This window comes from Salarias fasciatus, chromosome 18 (genome assembly GCF_902148845.1).
Source record: "Salarias fasciatus chromosome 18, fSalaFa1.1, whole genome shotgun sequence".
NCBI lineage: Eukaryota > Metazoa > Chordata > Actinopteri > Blenniiformes > Blenniidae > Salarias > Salarias fasciatus.
The window spans coordinates 23,456,914-23,471,841 of record NC_043762.1 but is presented as its reverse complement, the minus strand read 5'-3'; the positions used below and the strand labels follow the sequence as shown (position 1 = coordinate 23,471,841).

Below are 14,928 nucleotides of genomic sequence, written 5' to 3'. Positions count from 1 at the left end.
TCCTCATGAACTCCAAGAGAGTTTTGCATTTCCCTGGGTTCCCGGCCTTGTGCAGTCCAAAGGTGTTGAACATGGCCACTTGAAAACTCTAGGCCACAAATTTCTGTGGCCCGTTCAGTGACTTTCTAATGAAGGGGTAGTAGACAATGTTCTGCTCCAGTTTATCTACCTCATTCATGCAAACATTGTACTCCACAATGCTCTCTGGCTTCACCTGACCCACCTTCTCCTCGAGACCCTTCTGCACACCTCAACCCTCTGCATGGTGTCATGGTGGCAGGTTGTCACCATCTTCACCAGACACTTGTCCTGCCATGCCACAACCAGCACCCTGCTGTTGTTCAAAGTTTCCCTCCAGACCAGGTCAGTCTTGGTCACCTCCCTGATGATCTGAGGTTCCTAGTGGTGCTAGAGAGCACATTTTGGCAGCGATGGAGTTAATTTTTCCATTTTATCAAAAGTTTTGCCAGCCATGATGTGTGTGCCAAATTTGGCGAATTTTCATTACTGTTTAGGGGGTCAAATTAGGGGTTTTTTCCGCGTCAGAAAAATAACCATGAAAAAAAAAAAAACCTGACGAAAAACAATAGAGGCCCTCCTGGCAAGATCGATGAATAATCATTTGTGACAGCCGTATTCTTGAGTGGATTTTTTTTTTTTCCAAAGTTGGAACTGTAGAAGTAATGTAGGTGACCTTTGATCTTGTACGTTTTGTCCCTCCAGAGCTCCAACAGAACCACGACTGTAGAGAGGAGCAGCTCTTTAAACAGGAAACAAACTACTGTCAAGAGCAGGAAGAACCAGAATCTCCACGCATTAAAGAGGAACCAGAAGAACCGGATCCTTCACAGATCAAAGAGGAACCAGAAGAACCAGAAACTCCACAGATCAAAGAGGAACCAGAAGAACCAGAAACTCCACAGATCAAAGAGGAACCAGAAGAACCAGAAACTCCACAGATCAAAGAGGAACCAGAAGAACCAGAACCTTCACAGATCAAAGAGGAACCAGAAGAACCAGGACTTCTCCTCTTTAAAGAGAATCAGGAGGAACCAGAACCTTCACAGATTAAGGACAACAATGAACTGGGTATCGGCCAGGAGGCAGAGCAGCTTCCACTGAAGTTTGAAAGTATTGAGGAACAAAGTTACCTGAGTGAACCAGAAGAAGCACCGGACACTAATGAGTTCCATGACTCTGAAGTCCACGAAGTGAACTCTATCTGTGGTCAAAATTACAACCGGAAGAATGACTTGTTGGTCCACATGAGAACTCAGTCAGGTGAGAAGCCATATTCTTGTGAAAGGTGTCAGAAAAGTTTCAGTAGACAGAGTAGTTTAGTGGTCCATATGAGAACTCACCTGGATGAGAAGCCGTATTCTTGTGAAATATGTAGAAAATGTTTCAGTTGTCGGGGTGATTTGTTGGTCCACAGGAGAACTCATACTGGTGAGAAGCCATTTTCTTGTGAAACATGTGGTCAGAGTTTCAGCCAAAGGAGTCATTTGTTGGCCCACAGGAGAACTCACACAGGTGAGAGGCCATATCATTGTGAAACATGTGGGAAAAATTATCGTCACCAGAGTCTTTTGTCGTACCACTTGAGAACTCACACGGGTGAGAAGCCGTATGCTTGTCGAACATGTGGAAAAACTTTCATTCAGGGAAGTAATCTCTTGGCCCACATGACAATTCACACAGGCACAAAGTCTTATTTTTGTGAAACATGTGGGAAAAGTTTCAGCAGAAAGAGTTATGTGTCCGCCCACATGAAAACTCACACAGGTGAGAAGCCTTATTCCTGTGAAACCTGTGGTAAAAGTTATTACCAAAAGAACGCTTTATTGATCCACAAGAGAACTCACACAGGTGAGAAGCCGTATTCTTGTGAAACATGTGGGAAAAGTTTCAGTGAAAAGTCTGGCTTGAAAAATCACATGAGAACTCACACAGGTGAGAAGCCGTATTCTTGTGACGAGTGTGGAAAATGTTTCAGTGCGAGGCGTGATGTGGTGGTCCACATGAGAATTCACACAGGTGAGAAGCCGTATTCATGTAAAACATGTGGGAAGAGCTTTACTCATCGTTCTTCATTGGTGTATCACATGAAATCTCACGAAGAAATCAAGTCATGAAGGACTCGTGGGAGGTCTCATTCACATTGGTGTTTTTGCGTGAAAATACTTAGTGGGGCAGAGTGTGTTCATGGGTGCAGTCATAGCTGTGCGCATGCGTGCATTACATGGACTGTGTGCATCAGCTGTCGTGGCTAAAACATCATTCAACACCACTGTAAAGTGCATGATGGACAAAATATGTTTTGAGGGCTCACTTTGAACAGAAAGGTGGCGCGACGCTAGGGTTCGGTGTTGCCGGTGCTCAAGCACCAACGTGCCGTCGGCACTGACAGTCTATCTCCTCTGAAGTGAACAAAGATAATTAAAGGGGACATATTATGCTATTTTCCAGTTACGCCATACAGGTCTCAGAAGCCCGAAAGCATAGTGTTTAAGTTTGTTCGCCCCAAATTCATCCTTTGTTCGGAGTTTCAGTGGTCTAAAAAGTGCCTCTAACGAGCCCTCCTCAGAACAGGCTGTTTCTGAGCCTGCTTTCCGGTATGCACTTGAACGCATCTGGCCACGCCCACTCTCACACACACACACACACAGTGGGGGAACAGTCAGGGGGAGGAGTTAAATCCTCTTATTTCAGGATAAGCGGACCAAACTCGACCGTTTCAGCAGGCATTTTCACAAAATGTGGTGTCGCAGGACAGGGAGGAAACAGACAATTTTTCTAAATTGAACGTCATAATGAGGCAACGGCAACACATGCTACTTTAAGAAACTCTTCACAAAGTGGAAAAAAGCATATTATGTCCCCTTTAAACCATAAAAAATAGAGCTTCTTTCCTAGTGGTTTTTTTTGTTTTTGTTTTTTTGTTTTTTAATGACCTTTTGGGTGCCCATTTGATTTAACTTGTGATTCTTCGATTCAGACTGTGGTTTGAAGTTGGCTGTAACACCAGATCATGTGAAAAAGTTAAATGATGATATCTATGAGTTATCATCTTGTAGAGTCATATTATTTTTACTCTTGAACTTTCTTTTCAAAAGCTTTGACTGTGTGTAAAAGAAGCAAAAATATTAGCATAAAAAAATTTAGTTTTCTTAAAACCCAGCCATTTCTTCCTCATGCCTTCTTAAAGTACACTTCATACATATGAGTATATTATGTGTTATGCCTAGTCATAGGGCCAATTCCAATTCCCATCTTAACACTCAAGCTCAACGCTCAATTTGAGGGTCCCTCAAAAATGAGAGTTGAGGGACATAATGTGACTTGGAAATGGGAAACCACTTAAACGCAGTTACACCCTTAGACTGAAGAGGGCAGCACTATATCAGATAAATCGCAGCACTACAAGAAGAAAGTAAACCCAGAAATAAACAAGAAGAACAATGCCGATGGAAACTCCAGCTGCGTGGGCTTTGAGAATCTTTTTCAGATTGTCCGTAGAAAGAAGAAAAGCGGTGCGAAGGAGAAGACTCTTCAGACACATGGCAGCACTGATGACTCAGATACAGGTGTGTGTGTATTATACACGCGCAATGCATTCTGGATATCCCTTACCGCCAAGGGTGGTCTGGGAAAATCTCAACATTTAGGGACATAACCTCCCTCAAACTTGTCCATTTGCTCAAAAGACTTGACTCGCCGGAGCGCGCATTTTTAAGATTGAGGGTTGAGATTGAGGGTTAAGGGGGCGAATTGGAATGGGCCCATACTGTTACTTGCAGCAGACTTGACACTGTATTTTTTCCGTCTCAATTGCCCCTTGAAAATGAATTAAAAAAAAATCTGAATGTGATTTAATTTGTCTTTATATGTTATACTGGTATTTTTATGTAATTTCTTTTCTTTAATAAATTGGTCTATCTGTGTCCATGTAGTAGGTATTGATTTACAACTGTGCTTCTCAAATCGTGGGACATGTAGAAACAGAAAAAAAATCCCCTTTAGCAGAGAGCAAAACGTGTTGTAATACTAATTCTTATGTTGTACTGTTGATGTGGGTTCACTCATAAAAAGTTATCCGAGGCTCCTGAAGACATCAGACACCACAACAGTTAACCTTAGTGACTAGAAGCCTGTCAGTCACGCTGTTTCCAAGACAGAGGTGAGCTCACCTGTGATTGGCTGAGAGCAGTTTAGAGGAGGGTTTTCCCCGATCCTCCTTATGATGATGGGATTTAATAGAAGAAAGCTGGAGTCATGACGCTTTTTGAAAAGGAATAAGCTGATCAAGTTGACAAGTACGGGGCCCCTAAAGGGACATCAAATTTTTTTTTTTTTTAAGTGAGTTTGACGTACTTTCACGTGCACACGTAAAGTTGTTTACGTGCTCCCGTCTGCATGGATCCCTCCACAGACGTCCGCGCACAGCCCAAATTTTGAGACCGCATTGCATGTACACCGGTCGCACCGGTATACACATGTGCCAGAGCGCTACAGCAAAGATCTCCGCCGTGATGATGGCTGGTCTTGATTCAGCGGCACCGGCAGCGGATGGCATGGCTATATTCATTGCTCAGAAGCCCCACAATTCTGGCATAAAAAAGAAACTTTTGCGAGCTGGATTTCGATCCTCTCAGGTCTGAGGTGGAGGTAAATAAGGAGTCGCTCTGTGGAAGACTAAAAACTGGAATTAAAGGATATGAAAACGTTGTGTGGAGGAAGATCATGGCTGCAGTGAGCAGCATTGCCGTGGACGAACCGACACTGGCTGAGGTTTGAACAGGTTATCGGTCTGTTATGTAAATCTGATATTACAGATAATGAGGCTCACTCACATTATAAAGTTCTTTTTTTTTTTCGTTTCGTTTAATAGACCTTCTTCACACTTCCTGGTTTTTTAGCTGGAAATACGCAATCAGTGGGTAACTTTGCTTCTGTTGTTGGCTTTCACACCACCACATCACTCACAGGTTCTGGATGAATTCCCTGAAAACAATGGTGAAATATGTTCATTTTTGCAGAGAATTGGAGTAATACACATTCTGTGTGTGTGTGTTGTTTTTTTTTTATTAATTTCAGGACACAAACAAAAAAGAACATACGGTAAACACAAGCACTTAATGAAAACAGAGTAAATAAACTACCTTATTAAACACCCACCTGAGTTCTCGCTCCATGCCATTGCTGTAGACTGCATGTGCAGGCCAGAGATGGAGGAACAGTCTGCAGGCCATACTGTGTATAATGCGCTGTCTGATGAAGTAAGGCCACAGCGTGGTTGAAAAACCCTTTTCCTGCTGCACAGCTACAGGAAAACGCCATCAGACATCCACTGTTAACAGCAAGCGTCATCTGTACAAAAATGGATAAGAATGATGAACATGACATCATGGAAATACATAACTGTCAGTGGTAAGAGATGGTAACAGCTTATGGCAAGGGGATTTTGTAGTGCACCCACCACGACCCTTTTTTTTTTTTTCCAAAATAACATTTACAATATATTTTCACACACACACACAGACACGACTTTAATCAGTACAATAGAAATACACTGCACAAAGCTGGTTTGGTTGAGTGGGGATGCACTCTTCTGGCCACAGATCTATTATAGAAACAGATAACATAGCAGTAGAGACTTATAACCTATGGAATGAAGTGAAATAAAAGGACAAAGAAAAAGAGCGGCATCGAGGCTCCTGTATAAGATAAGGCTGGGATGGACAGCACGTCAGCGGAGAGAGCAGCAGCAGCTGCAACGGCAGGGAACTTCTGCTCTCTGTGGTCAAACCTCTAGTTTATGAGGCTCCTCGCTTTTTCTCTGCGACCGGCAGCACCTTGCCCTCACTGTCACCTGGCCATTTAATGCATTTGATACTATGATGACGATAAGACACGCACAAAAACACGTAAGCAGAGAGCTAACGCTGTTAGCTGTTGGGCTAATCAATGATAGCATTCGTCTAATATCATATCTGAAAGACGTTCACTGAAACAGCCATAAAGAGAACAAACGGGTGTCGTCATGCTGCAAATGAAACTTAAATGTTTGGATACGGTTATCAGGATCTACACATTAAAAAGTATGCCTAAGTACATTCGCTAGGGTTCAGTAGCACTTAGGCTAACATGCTAACTCTCTACTTACCTTTGTGTTTTTCTTTTAATTTTTCATGGAAAAACTTGGATCCTTTCTTCATCTTTGACTTTTTTTGTCACTGACTTCTCTTCCACCATCCTTTCCACATCAGCGAAGGAAATGCTGGGGAAATGTTGGAGACATGTATTGAAAACGCGATCCATCTCGGAGAAAATGAATGGACTTGGCGCTGGACCGGAAGAAAAGTTACCCACTGATTGTGTATTTCCGTTTTTTGTGAAAAAGGTCTATGATGTCTTACGGTGTGTTTCCACCGGATGCGACGCGAATTTTTCGTGCGATGAGATTAAATACAAAGTCAATGTAATGACGCGATTGTCGCTCAATCTTGAGCGGTGGGCGGCGGGCGGCAAGCGATGACGTGGCGGGTGGCCGGCGGCGAGCGTTTCCAGCGAAAAATCGTCTACTTGCACTGCCAGTTGGCCCCACCCACCGCTCGCCGCCCGAAGCCCGCCGCTTCATCGCTTCATGCTTGTCGCACGAGTTGAAATAATTGAACTTTTCAAGCGAAGTCGCGCCAGGACAGCCTATCAGCGTGGAGGTCTTCACGGACGTGCTGACGTAGGGCATGCAGGGCTCCGACCATGCAGAACAGTTAGCATGATGCCAAGGCGAGCGGCTTGGGGCGTGCGCGATCTCATTTGTCCACCGCTTCTGGTGGAACAGCGTCAGCCTGAAGTAGCGCTGGAACCGGCCGTCGTCCAAGCGCAGCTCCTGCAGTAGTGCTGTGACGTTCAATGAACGAGCCGTTCGTTTGAACAGCTTTTTTAATTGAACGATGAGAGCCGGTTCACAGCTGTCTGAGAGCCGTTCCTTTGTGCAAATTGTCCACACTTCCTTCACGTGTCTCCCGAGTGTCTCCGAGTCCAGCTGTCACCGCTACCTTCATGTATACGACCGAGTTTCAGTTTTCCGTAGCAGCTCCAGTCACCTGAACACAGCAGCTAACTAGCGGAGGAGAGGTGCGTAGAACCCGGAGAGGAGCCGGTGTTTTGGAATAACTGGTTTCCCTATTGGCGACTGGGGTTCTTTCACGTCCCTTGTTGCTGATAGATGTTAACAACCAAACAAAAAGCTGTGTAAGACCTTTTATGAGTCTAATTTCAACATCTACTGCCAGTAGCAGCAGCAGCAGCAGGAAATGCTAAAGGAAGTCAGTCACCAGTTAACAAGGACACCAGTTAATTTGAAACACCGTATTGACCGCTTTATCAGAGGTTTAAGCAATGGAACACACACAGAGACGGACAGCCGGGTGCACACAGGACTGTGGGACAAACAGAAGAATCCTGCCCACTGCTGCTGTGCAGGAGACGGTGATGAGGAGGGCTGTGATGTTTCTGCAGGATGTTCTGTGTTGCATATTTGTACCAGTGTGACGCGTTGTGCGAATGAATTCACACACCAGCGATAAAACTCGGGCGTCTAGCGTGGCATGGTGTCATTTGTTGCGTGAATGCAGTCGCGTTAAACGCGTCCAGTGGAAACACACTGTTAGAGATGCTAACGCATGACGTATTTGTTTTGAAGCTCCGATTGGTTGAAGTACGCTGTCAGTCAGAGTCCACAGGGGGAGAGGCGGGATTTTCAGTGAAACAGAGGTTTTCTCTTCCGGGTTTCAGAATTAGCCCCAGAAAGTGTTTTATTTCACACAAAATAACTTTTCCTTAGGGCCAAAAATAAACTATTACCATGTTAATGCCTATACTAGGGTTTGGACTAGCTAAAAAAGAATGATACAGCCCCTTTAAGGTCACTTTATAACCCCCATAAGAAATCATGGCCACTTTAGTATATACTCATTTTGTTGCTCGAAAACAGGGGTGGGCAATTATTATTTCCAGGGGGCCACATGAGAAACAGAAAATATTGTGAAGGGCCGGGCCAAAAGGCTGAACCTAATTCTGCATAATATTAATTGTATGTCTTTATAAAAAGCAGTAAATAGCATTGTTTTGACAAGCTGGTAAGAGTCGGCTATGTTATAATTAAGCAATGAAAATGTGAGGTTGCATACAAAAAATGTCATTTATTCAATCAAATTTCCCAAAGCAATGGTGAAGAAAATGTGAACTTTTGTGAAACTTGTGTTAAATATTTGTGACTTATATTAGTGAACATTTTCAGTCACATTCACTCCAAAACACATTTTGCGTTTCAAATACTGTTCTTAGCATTCTACAGACACCACAATATTGTCTTTGTGCTCAAAACATTAAGCAAGACACATCATATTGAACTAACTGAACTGAACATCACTAAACTGTGATTTTGAGAAAAAGACTTCCAAAGAAAGTGGCCCAGTTCACTGCTGGCTGGTGCCTTCACATGCCTTCATTTGTAGTCTAACCACCTCATTTGGTGTTTATTTTTTCTTGTTCAGTGAGAGAGATCTAGTCTCAGGGCTTTAACAAGTGCATCGAAGTCAGGTAGAATGTCTGAGGTGAAGATGTGAAGCACAGCTGACAGATGATCATCAGTGAGAGAGGATCTATAGCTGGATCTTGTAAACTTCATCACTGAAAATGTTTGTTCACATACGTAGGTAGAGCCAAAGAGAACCAACATCTTCTGAGCATGTCTCCTCATGTTTGGAAAGTTCTCCTCCTTAAAGCGACACTAAGGAACTTTTCAACCTTAATAAAACATTTTAACATCTTTTGTGATGATACATCGACTTACAACTAGTTGAATGACCCCTCTGTCACGGGCTGAGGATGTCAGTATTGCTTTCACTTAGACTAAGCAACTGTGAGGAGGGTGGTAGGAACCCTGCACACTATAAAACTCCAAATGTGCGGACTGCTTTACGGCATGCGTCATATCATGATATAACATTGTTTAGCCACTATTAGATTCATTACCTTGTCGCTATCCGTCCTTCACACAGCCGCTGGAAATAAATGTAGGCGAGTTCAGTCCGACAGCATGCCACCGGGACCAGCATTTTACGACGTCACCTCATGGGCCTCATGGACCTCATGGGAACTGTAGTATTCCTTCAGGCAAAACACTACCGCTTTTGTCCACTGGCGCCGCCAAAATCAACGAAAACTGAAAGTTCCTTAGTGTTGCTTTAAGAGAAGAGTCGAAATCCAGCAGAGATTCTGAAAAATGCTCTGCCACTACTGCATCAGATTGTAGGTCAATGAGTTCCAGCTGAACATCACTGGGTGCGTTATCCACGCTGCAGGTAAAGGGAGAGGAAATCATGTGCATTTCATCCTCGATTGTTCTGAGATCTTCAAATCGCCTTGAAAACTCACCATGCAATGCTGCTAACATGGATGGGTACCTGCGGAGGTGATCAGCTGATGGTGGGACTTCTTTCAGCGTTTGCATGTGAGTGAGAGCATTGCTCTCCAGTTGGCTTGAAAGAAACTGCATCTTTCTCATGAAAGCCTTCACCAGGCTGTGCATTTCATGAACAAAAAGCCCTTTGCCTTGCAGTGTGGTGTTCAGTTCATTTATCAGTGCAGTCACATCAACAGCAAATGCAAAAGCTCATCTGAGAGCTATGGGATTTTGTTGCCTTTTTTCTCACAAAACTCTCGAATCTCTGCTTTCAGGTCCCAAACCCTTTTCAGCACATTGACCAGGCTGAGCCATCTGACAGCTGTGTGGTAGCCGATGTCACTTTGCTCAGTCTCATGCTCCTCCAACAGTGCTACAAACTGTCTGTGATTCAATGCCCTTGCCCTGATGAAGTTTACTGTTTTAACAACATCAATAACATGGTTAATTTTTAGCACTGACTTGCACAACACATGTTGGTGTATAATACAATGCAAAAATACCAATTTCTGATCAGCGTCAATTTCTGTCACTTTATCTTGCATTTGTTTCAAAAGTCCGACGTTTTTCCCTGTAAGATTTGGACAACCGTCCGTTGTGACACCTGCCAGTCTGTCCCATTTCAATCCCAGACTGTCCATGCACACATTTACCTCGGTAAACAGATCACTCCCTGTCGTCGTCCCTTTCATCGACTGCATGGCTGCCAGTTCCCCCTTGATCTTGAAGTCTGTTATCCCCCGTACAAATATGAGTGTAGCTGAGCTGTGTCGCGGACATCACAACTCTCATCCAAAGCCAAGGAGAAAAAGTAAAAACTTGCCACTTCACGTTTCAGCTGAAGCTCAAGATTCCCCGCAATGTCCTCAATCCTCCTCGTCACTGTTCGCCTGAACAGCGGGACTTGTTCAAAGTATGTACGAGGGGGTACCCAAAAGTTCCCAGAATTTGGTCATAAAATACTAATAATAATGAGTTTCGACTTCTGGCCGTCAAATGTGCTCCAGGTAAGCCTCGTGCATATCTGTGAAAAAGCTGAGCTCCCAAAGTGACACTGACGCCTGTCAGGTGCTATTTATAGTGACAGAGTGCCGCTGCGGTCTGCGATTTTTCCAAAATGGCGACATTAACTGGAAAGCAAGAGCAGCGCGCAAACACTAAATTCTGCTTTTTGCTGGGAAAAAACAGCAGCAGAGACACTCACCTTGTTGTAGAAAGTCTACAAGGATGATGCTCTGGGGAAGACTCAGGTCCATGAGTGGTTCGGGTGGTTTGAGAAGGGCCAGATGTCCGCGCGTCAGGTCTGCTCAGCCATGAAAACAATGCTGAGCTGCTTTTTCACTGTCCAGGGTATCGTCCACAGCGAGTTTGTCCCTCCAGGTCAGACTGTAAATCAGGACTACTCCATGGAAGTCCTCAGACGGCTCCGTGAGGATGTGAGGAGGAAGCGGTCCGCGTAGCGGCGAAGTGGAGCCTGGTTGATCCACCACGACAGTGTGCCAGCGGACACGGCGCTGCACGTCACGCAGTTTCTGGTGAAGAATGGGATGAATCTCTTCCCCCATCCGCCTTATTCGCCAGATGTAGCCTCGAGTGACATTTACTTGTTCCTCAAGTTGAAGAAGGAGCTGAAGGGACAGCGGTTTGCAGATGTGGAGGAGGTGACAGACAAATTGCAGCCGGCCCAAAATGGCACAATTACGCACGGGTGTGGCGACACACTTATGAAGTGGGAGACACGGCTGGAGCGCTGCATTAATGCGAATGGAGATTATTTTTAAGGTGACGGTGGTGTTTTATTTTGAAATGTAATAAATAAAAAGTTACAACCAAATTCTGGGGATTTTGGGTACCCCCTTGTATTAGTGCTGCAGAGTCCACCAAGCACTCTTTGACAAACTCCCCCTCAGAGAATGGCTTACTGTTTTTGGCGATTTTGTGGGATATCACAAAGCTGCATCCCTGGATGTGTGAAGCTTGGTAAAAAAAGCCTTGCTGCTTTTGCAGCTTAGCTAACAACGCTTCCCATGTCCATGCCCTTTCAGCATCAGTGAAGTTTTTGTATTTCTCCGAGTGTTTCATCTCATAATGCTGACTCAAATTGTAGTCCTTAAAGATGGCGATCTGCTCCCCACAACCTAAACACACGGCTTTACCTCCGACTTCAGTAAACTAATACTTAGCAGTCCAACTTTTTGTTGACAAGCCTGCATTCGGCATCTATCTTGCTTTTTTCAGCATGAGAGGAAATTTTCGAGGGCCAAAGTCATTTTGTGACAACAATCCAATTGCGCTCGTGTTGCTATCGGTTGCTATACGTATTGCGTCATTATGTACGTGAATAAAAAAAACTTCAAAATAAAAGCAATGCACCTTTAGTCCATGTATGAGGTAAAATGAGAAAGTACGTTTATTTTGTAATTTCCAATTAACCTTATGAGGGCCAGTCAAAGTCAGCCAAAGGGCCCAGGTCTGCTCTAAAACATACCTGAACATATTTGTATATATTATAGGTCCTGGTATGTTTCCGATTTGTTGTATATCAAGTTAGATCTTTTCTTCTTTTAGATTTATATTATTCTTATTAAGATTTGCATTATTACTTGTTCTTTATTGCACATTTTCTCATTTTTTTGCACCCCTCTGTTCTACGAGCCTCTGTAACTAAATTTAACCGTGGTGAGATAAATTAAGCCTATTCTGTTCTATATGAAGCATAGATTTGCTCATAACTGGATAACACTAATACATTTCTGACAGACAAAACAGTTTGCTGTAAGAGGAGATTTACAGTTTCAAACTAGTCTTCGAAATTGTGCAGAGACTACATGCTTGCCAACGTGAGGCCAGCTCAAAAGAGGAGTTGGTTGATGACAGGATTTTTTTTATAAGGCTGTCAGTTGTGTTTAAAGATGTGACAGAGTAAGATTATATAAGTTTTGACTTCTTCCTACGTGTCAAAAACTCTAGCTCCACCTTACATTTTGCTCTTCTGTAGCAATCAGACTAAAGTGTGTGGTTTTCATAAAGGACACTGTTATTGTAACGTGTCACAGTGCAAATTTATCTGGATTAAAGTTCATGATGATAGCTATGTAAAATATTCAAAATATCACCACATACAACCTTTACAAATAGTTATTTCATTTCTCAGTTGGTTTCCATTCAGCACCACTACTTAGAAAGTAATGTCAAATGCAAAAACATCGACACCACCAGTTGTTGAGTTGCTCCCATGTAACGCTGGGTTCTCGAAGTCTGGACCAGCAAAGAAACCCCCTGAAGGAACGTCTGAAGGTCTGGCGGAGAGGCCAAATCAGCCTCATTCAGCCTCGCTGCCCTGTTTCATCTTCAAGCAAGTACAGATTTAGACGCTGCTCCTCCTACTGCTCCTCCTGATGGACGTGCCGTTTGTCACGCTGCTCACGTTGCAGCTCCCAGCTCAGTTGTGCCTCCAGCTCACCTGAAGCCTGGATTTCTCTCAGGGGCTCTGTCAGGTCTCGTTGGTGCTCCAGCCTCCTCCTGGTTAAAAAGTAAAGGGGGAAAGAGAGCAAGGCACTGCCACCCACACCCTGCATCCACCCATCAGACACTGTGGTGGCAGGTGGTGGAGACGTTCTTGGACAGTAACATTGCTGGATGTTATTCCAAGGGTGTAATTGCAGAGTGTGACCTATCAACTGACTGCTCTGCACTTCTGTAATGGATTCAATATTGTCTGTTGTTGTTTGTCCAGCAGTTTTTGTTACTTCAATGGTTTGTGTTCGCCATAACACTGGACGAGAGAGATGTTCAGCGTAAACATCCAGCAGTGGTGAATGTATCCATGTCTTTTTACATGATAGATGCTGAATGGTTTACTGCAATATGTACACCATCAACAAGGCTCCTGCTTACCTCAAAGTTGCTGTGTACTTCATAACACAGCAGGAGAGTCCGGCTGGAGGACATGGAGTGGATGTTGAAGGTGCTGCACCTCCCATCAACATCCCTGGGTCCAGAGGAGGAGGACTCCTGGCCCTGGAACGACTGACGTCCTCCTGCAGAAACATTACACAAAGCACACATTCAGAAAACAGCGATAACGATACATGGAATATGATGTCCAGCTGGGTGTAAAGTTAACTAGCTAAGCCGCGTGCTAATGCTAACCAGCGATCATGCTGCGTGGACACAAATTTAAGACAAAAATCACAGATTTCCGTTGTGGATAATTTCATGGTAACACTGGTGGTTGTACAGTTCAGAGTTTTAAAACTTACCATTGTCCTCCACCTCAGCTGGGCTGCGGCGCAGTCCAGACCGCCTCCTCTGCCTTCACTCGCCGGTCTTCGGTTCTAAATTCAGTCCATGGCATCAAACCACTGCCGGTTCTTCCTCAGGATCCTACTGCGACTGTTGTGATCATTTACTGCTCTGTAATCTCTCCGCAGCTTCTTGCATTTTGTGTGGTGCTGACCGGGGTCTTCAGCCGACAGAGAGCAGCCGCTCTGAGACAATGCAATTTTTTTTTTTTTTTTTTTTTCATTTCTGACAGCACCGTTCGGTTCCGTTGAACCTCCTCTGCAGTGACGGAAAGCAGCAGCAGCTCCTCGCATGAAGACCAGTGTTCGGTAGACTTTTTTTGAAAAAGTTCGGTGGCTGACGGAGTGTTTTCTTGTTGCCAACAGTTTGTTTTTTTTTCTTTTGTTTTGTTTTTTTTTTTTTAATGGTGGACTTTCTCAACAGTAGCAGTCTTCCCGGACCAATCAGCAGACAGTTGTGCTGAAGTCCCTCCCAACCATATCCGTTGTTGCACGGTTTGTTACCTCTCGTGACCAGGAGTGAAAAATGGTCACGGGTCGTAACCCTTATCACCACAGCCAGTGGACATACACACCTATCCAGCATGACCCAGCCCGACCCGTTCCGGAGCTGTGGAAACAAGGCTTCTCCTGATGCACTCAAAATGGCTAGAGTTGTACCATTATTTAAAAAGAAAGACAGAGCTGAGATTTGTAATTATACGCCAGTATCAATCTTGTATAATGTTTTATCAAAGGTTTTGGAACGTGCGGTCTTTACTCAGTTGAACAACTATCTTGATCAAAATAGTCTCTTGTAGGGGTGTCAACGTCTACATGTACACAGATAATAAATCATAACCGTTTAGGAAAATCAATAACCGTGTACATGTCATTTTCCTCCTCCTTATTCTTTTTTCACCTATCTAATATTTTTTGGAGCGATGAAGTTACTTGAAAGCTTCAAATAATAACATTAACTAACTAAATGTTCCCTGTAGTGCAGTTATTCATATACATAATAGATACGTGTGGCGCAATGTTACATTGATTGAAAAAAAAAAAAAACCTGCAGCCACAGCCGGTGTTGTGTTCAAGTTGACTCAGGGACGTGATGGCAGCTAACAACGAGTGGAGCGCTGTGTGGCAGCTTTTCAAACAAGCTGTGGAAAT

General features: G+C 43.9%; 1 protein-coding gene across 1 annotated transcript; it reads left to right on the top strand.

Moving 5' to 3' along the window:
* The first annotated feature begins 1,134 nt into the window (after positions 1 to 1,134).
* Positions 1,135 to 2,650, top strand: LOC115404985 (zinc finger protein 300-like). Its single transcript, XM_030114370.1, has one exon. It carries the CDS (start codon positions 1,266 to 1,268, stop codon positions 2,133 to 2,135), a length of 870 nt encoding a protein of 289 aa, XP_029970230.1. The 5' UTR covers positions 1,135 to 1,265; the 3' UTR covers positions 2,136 to 2,650.
* Positions 2,651 to 14,928: the final 12,278 nt, after the last annotated feature.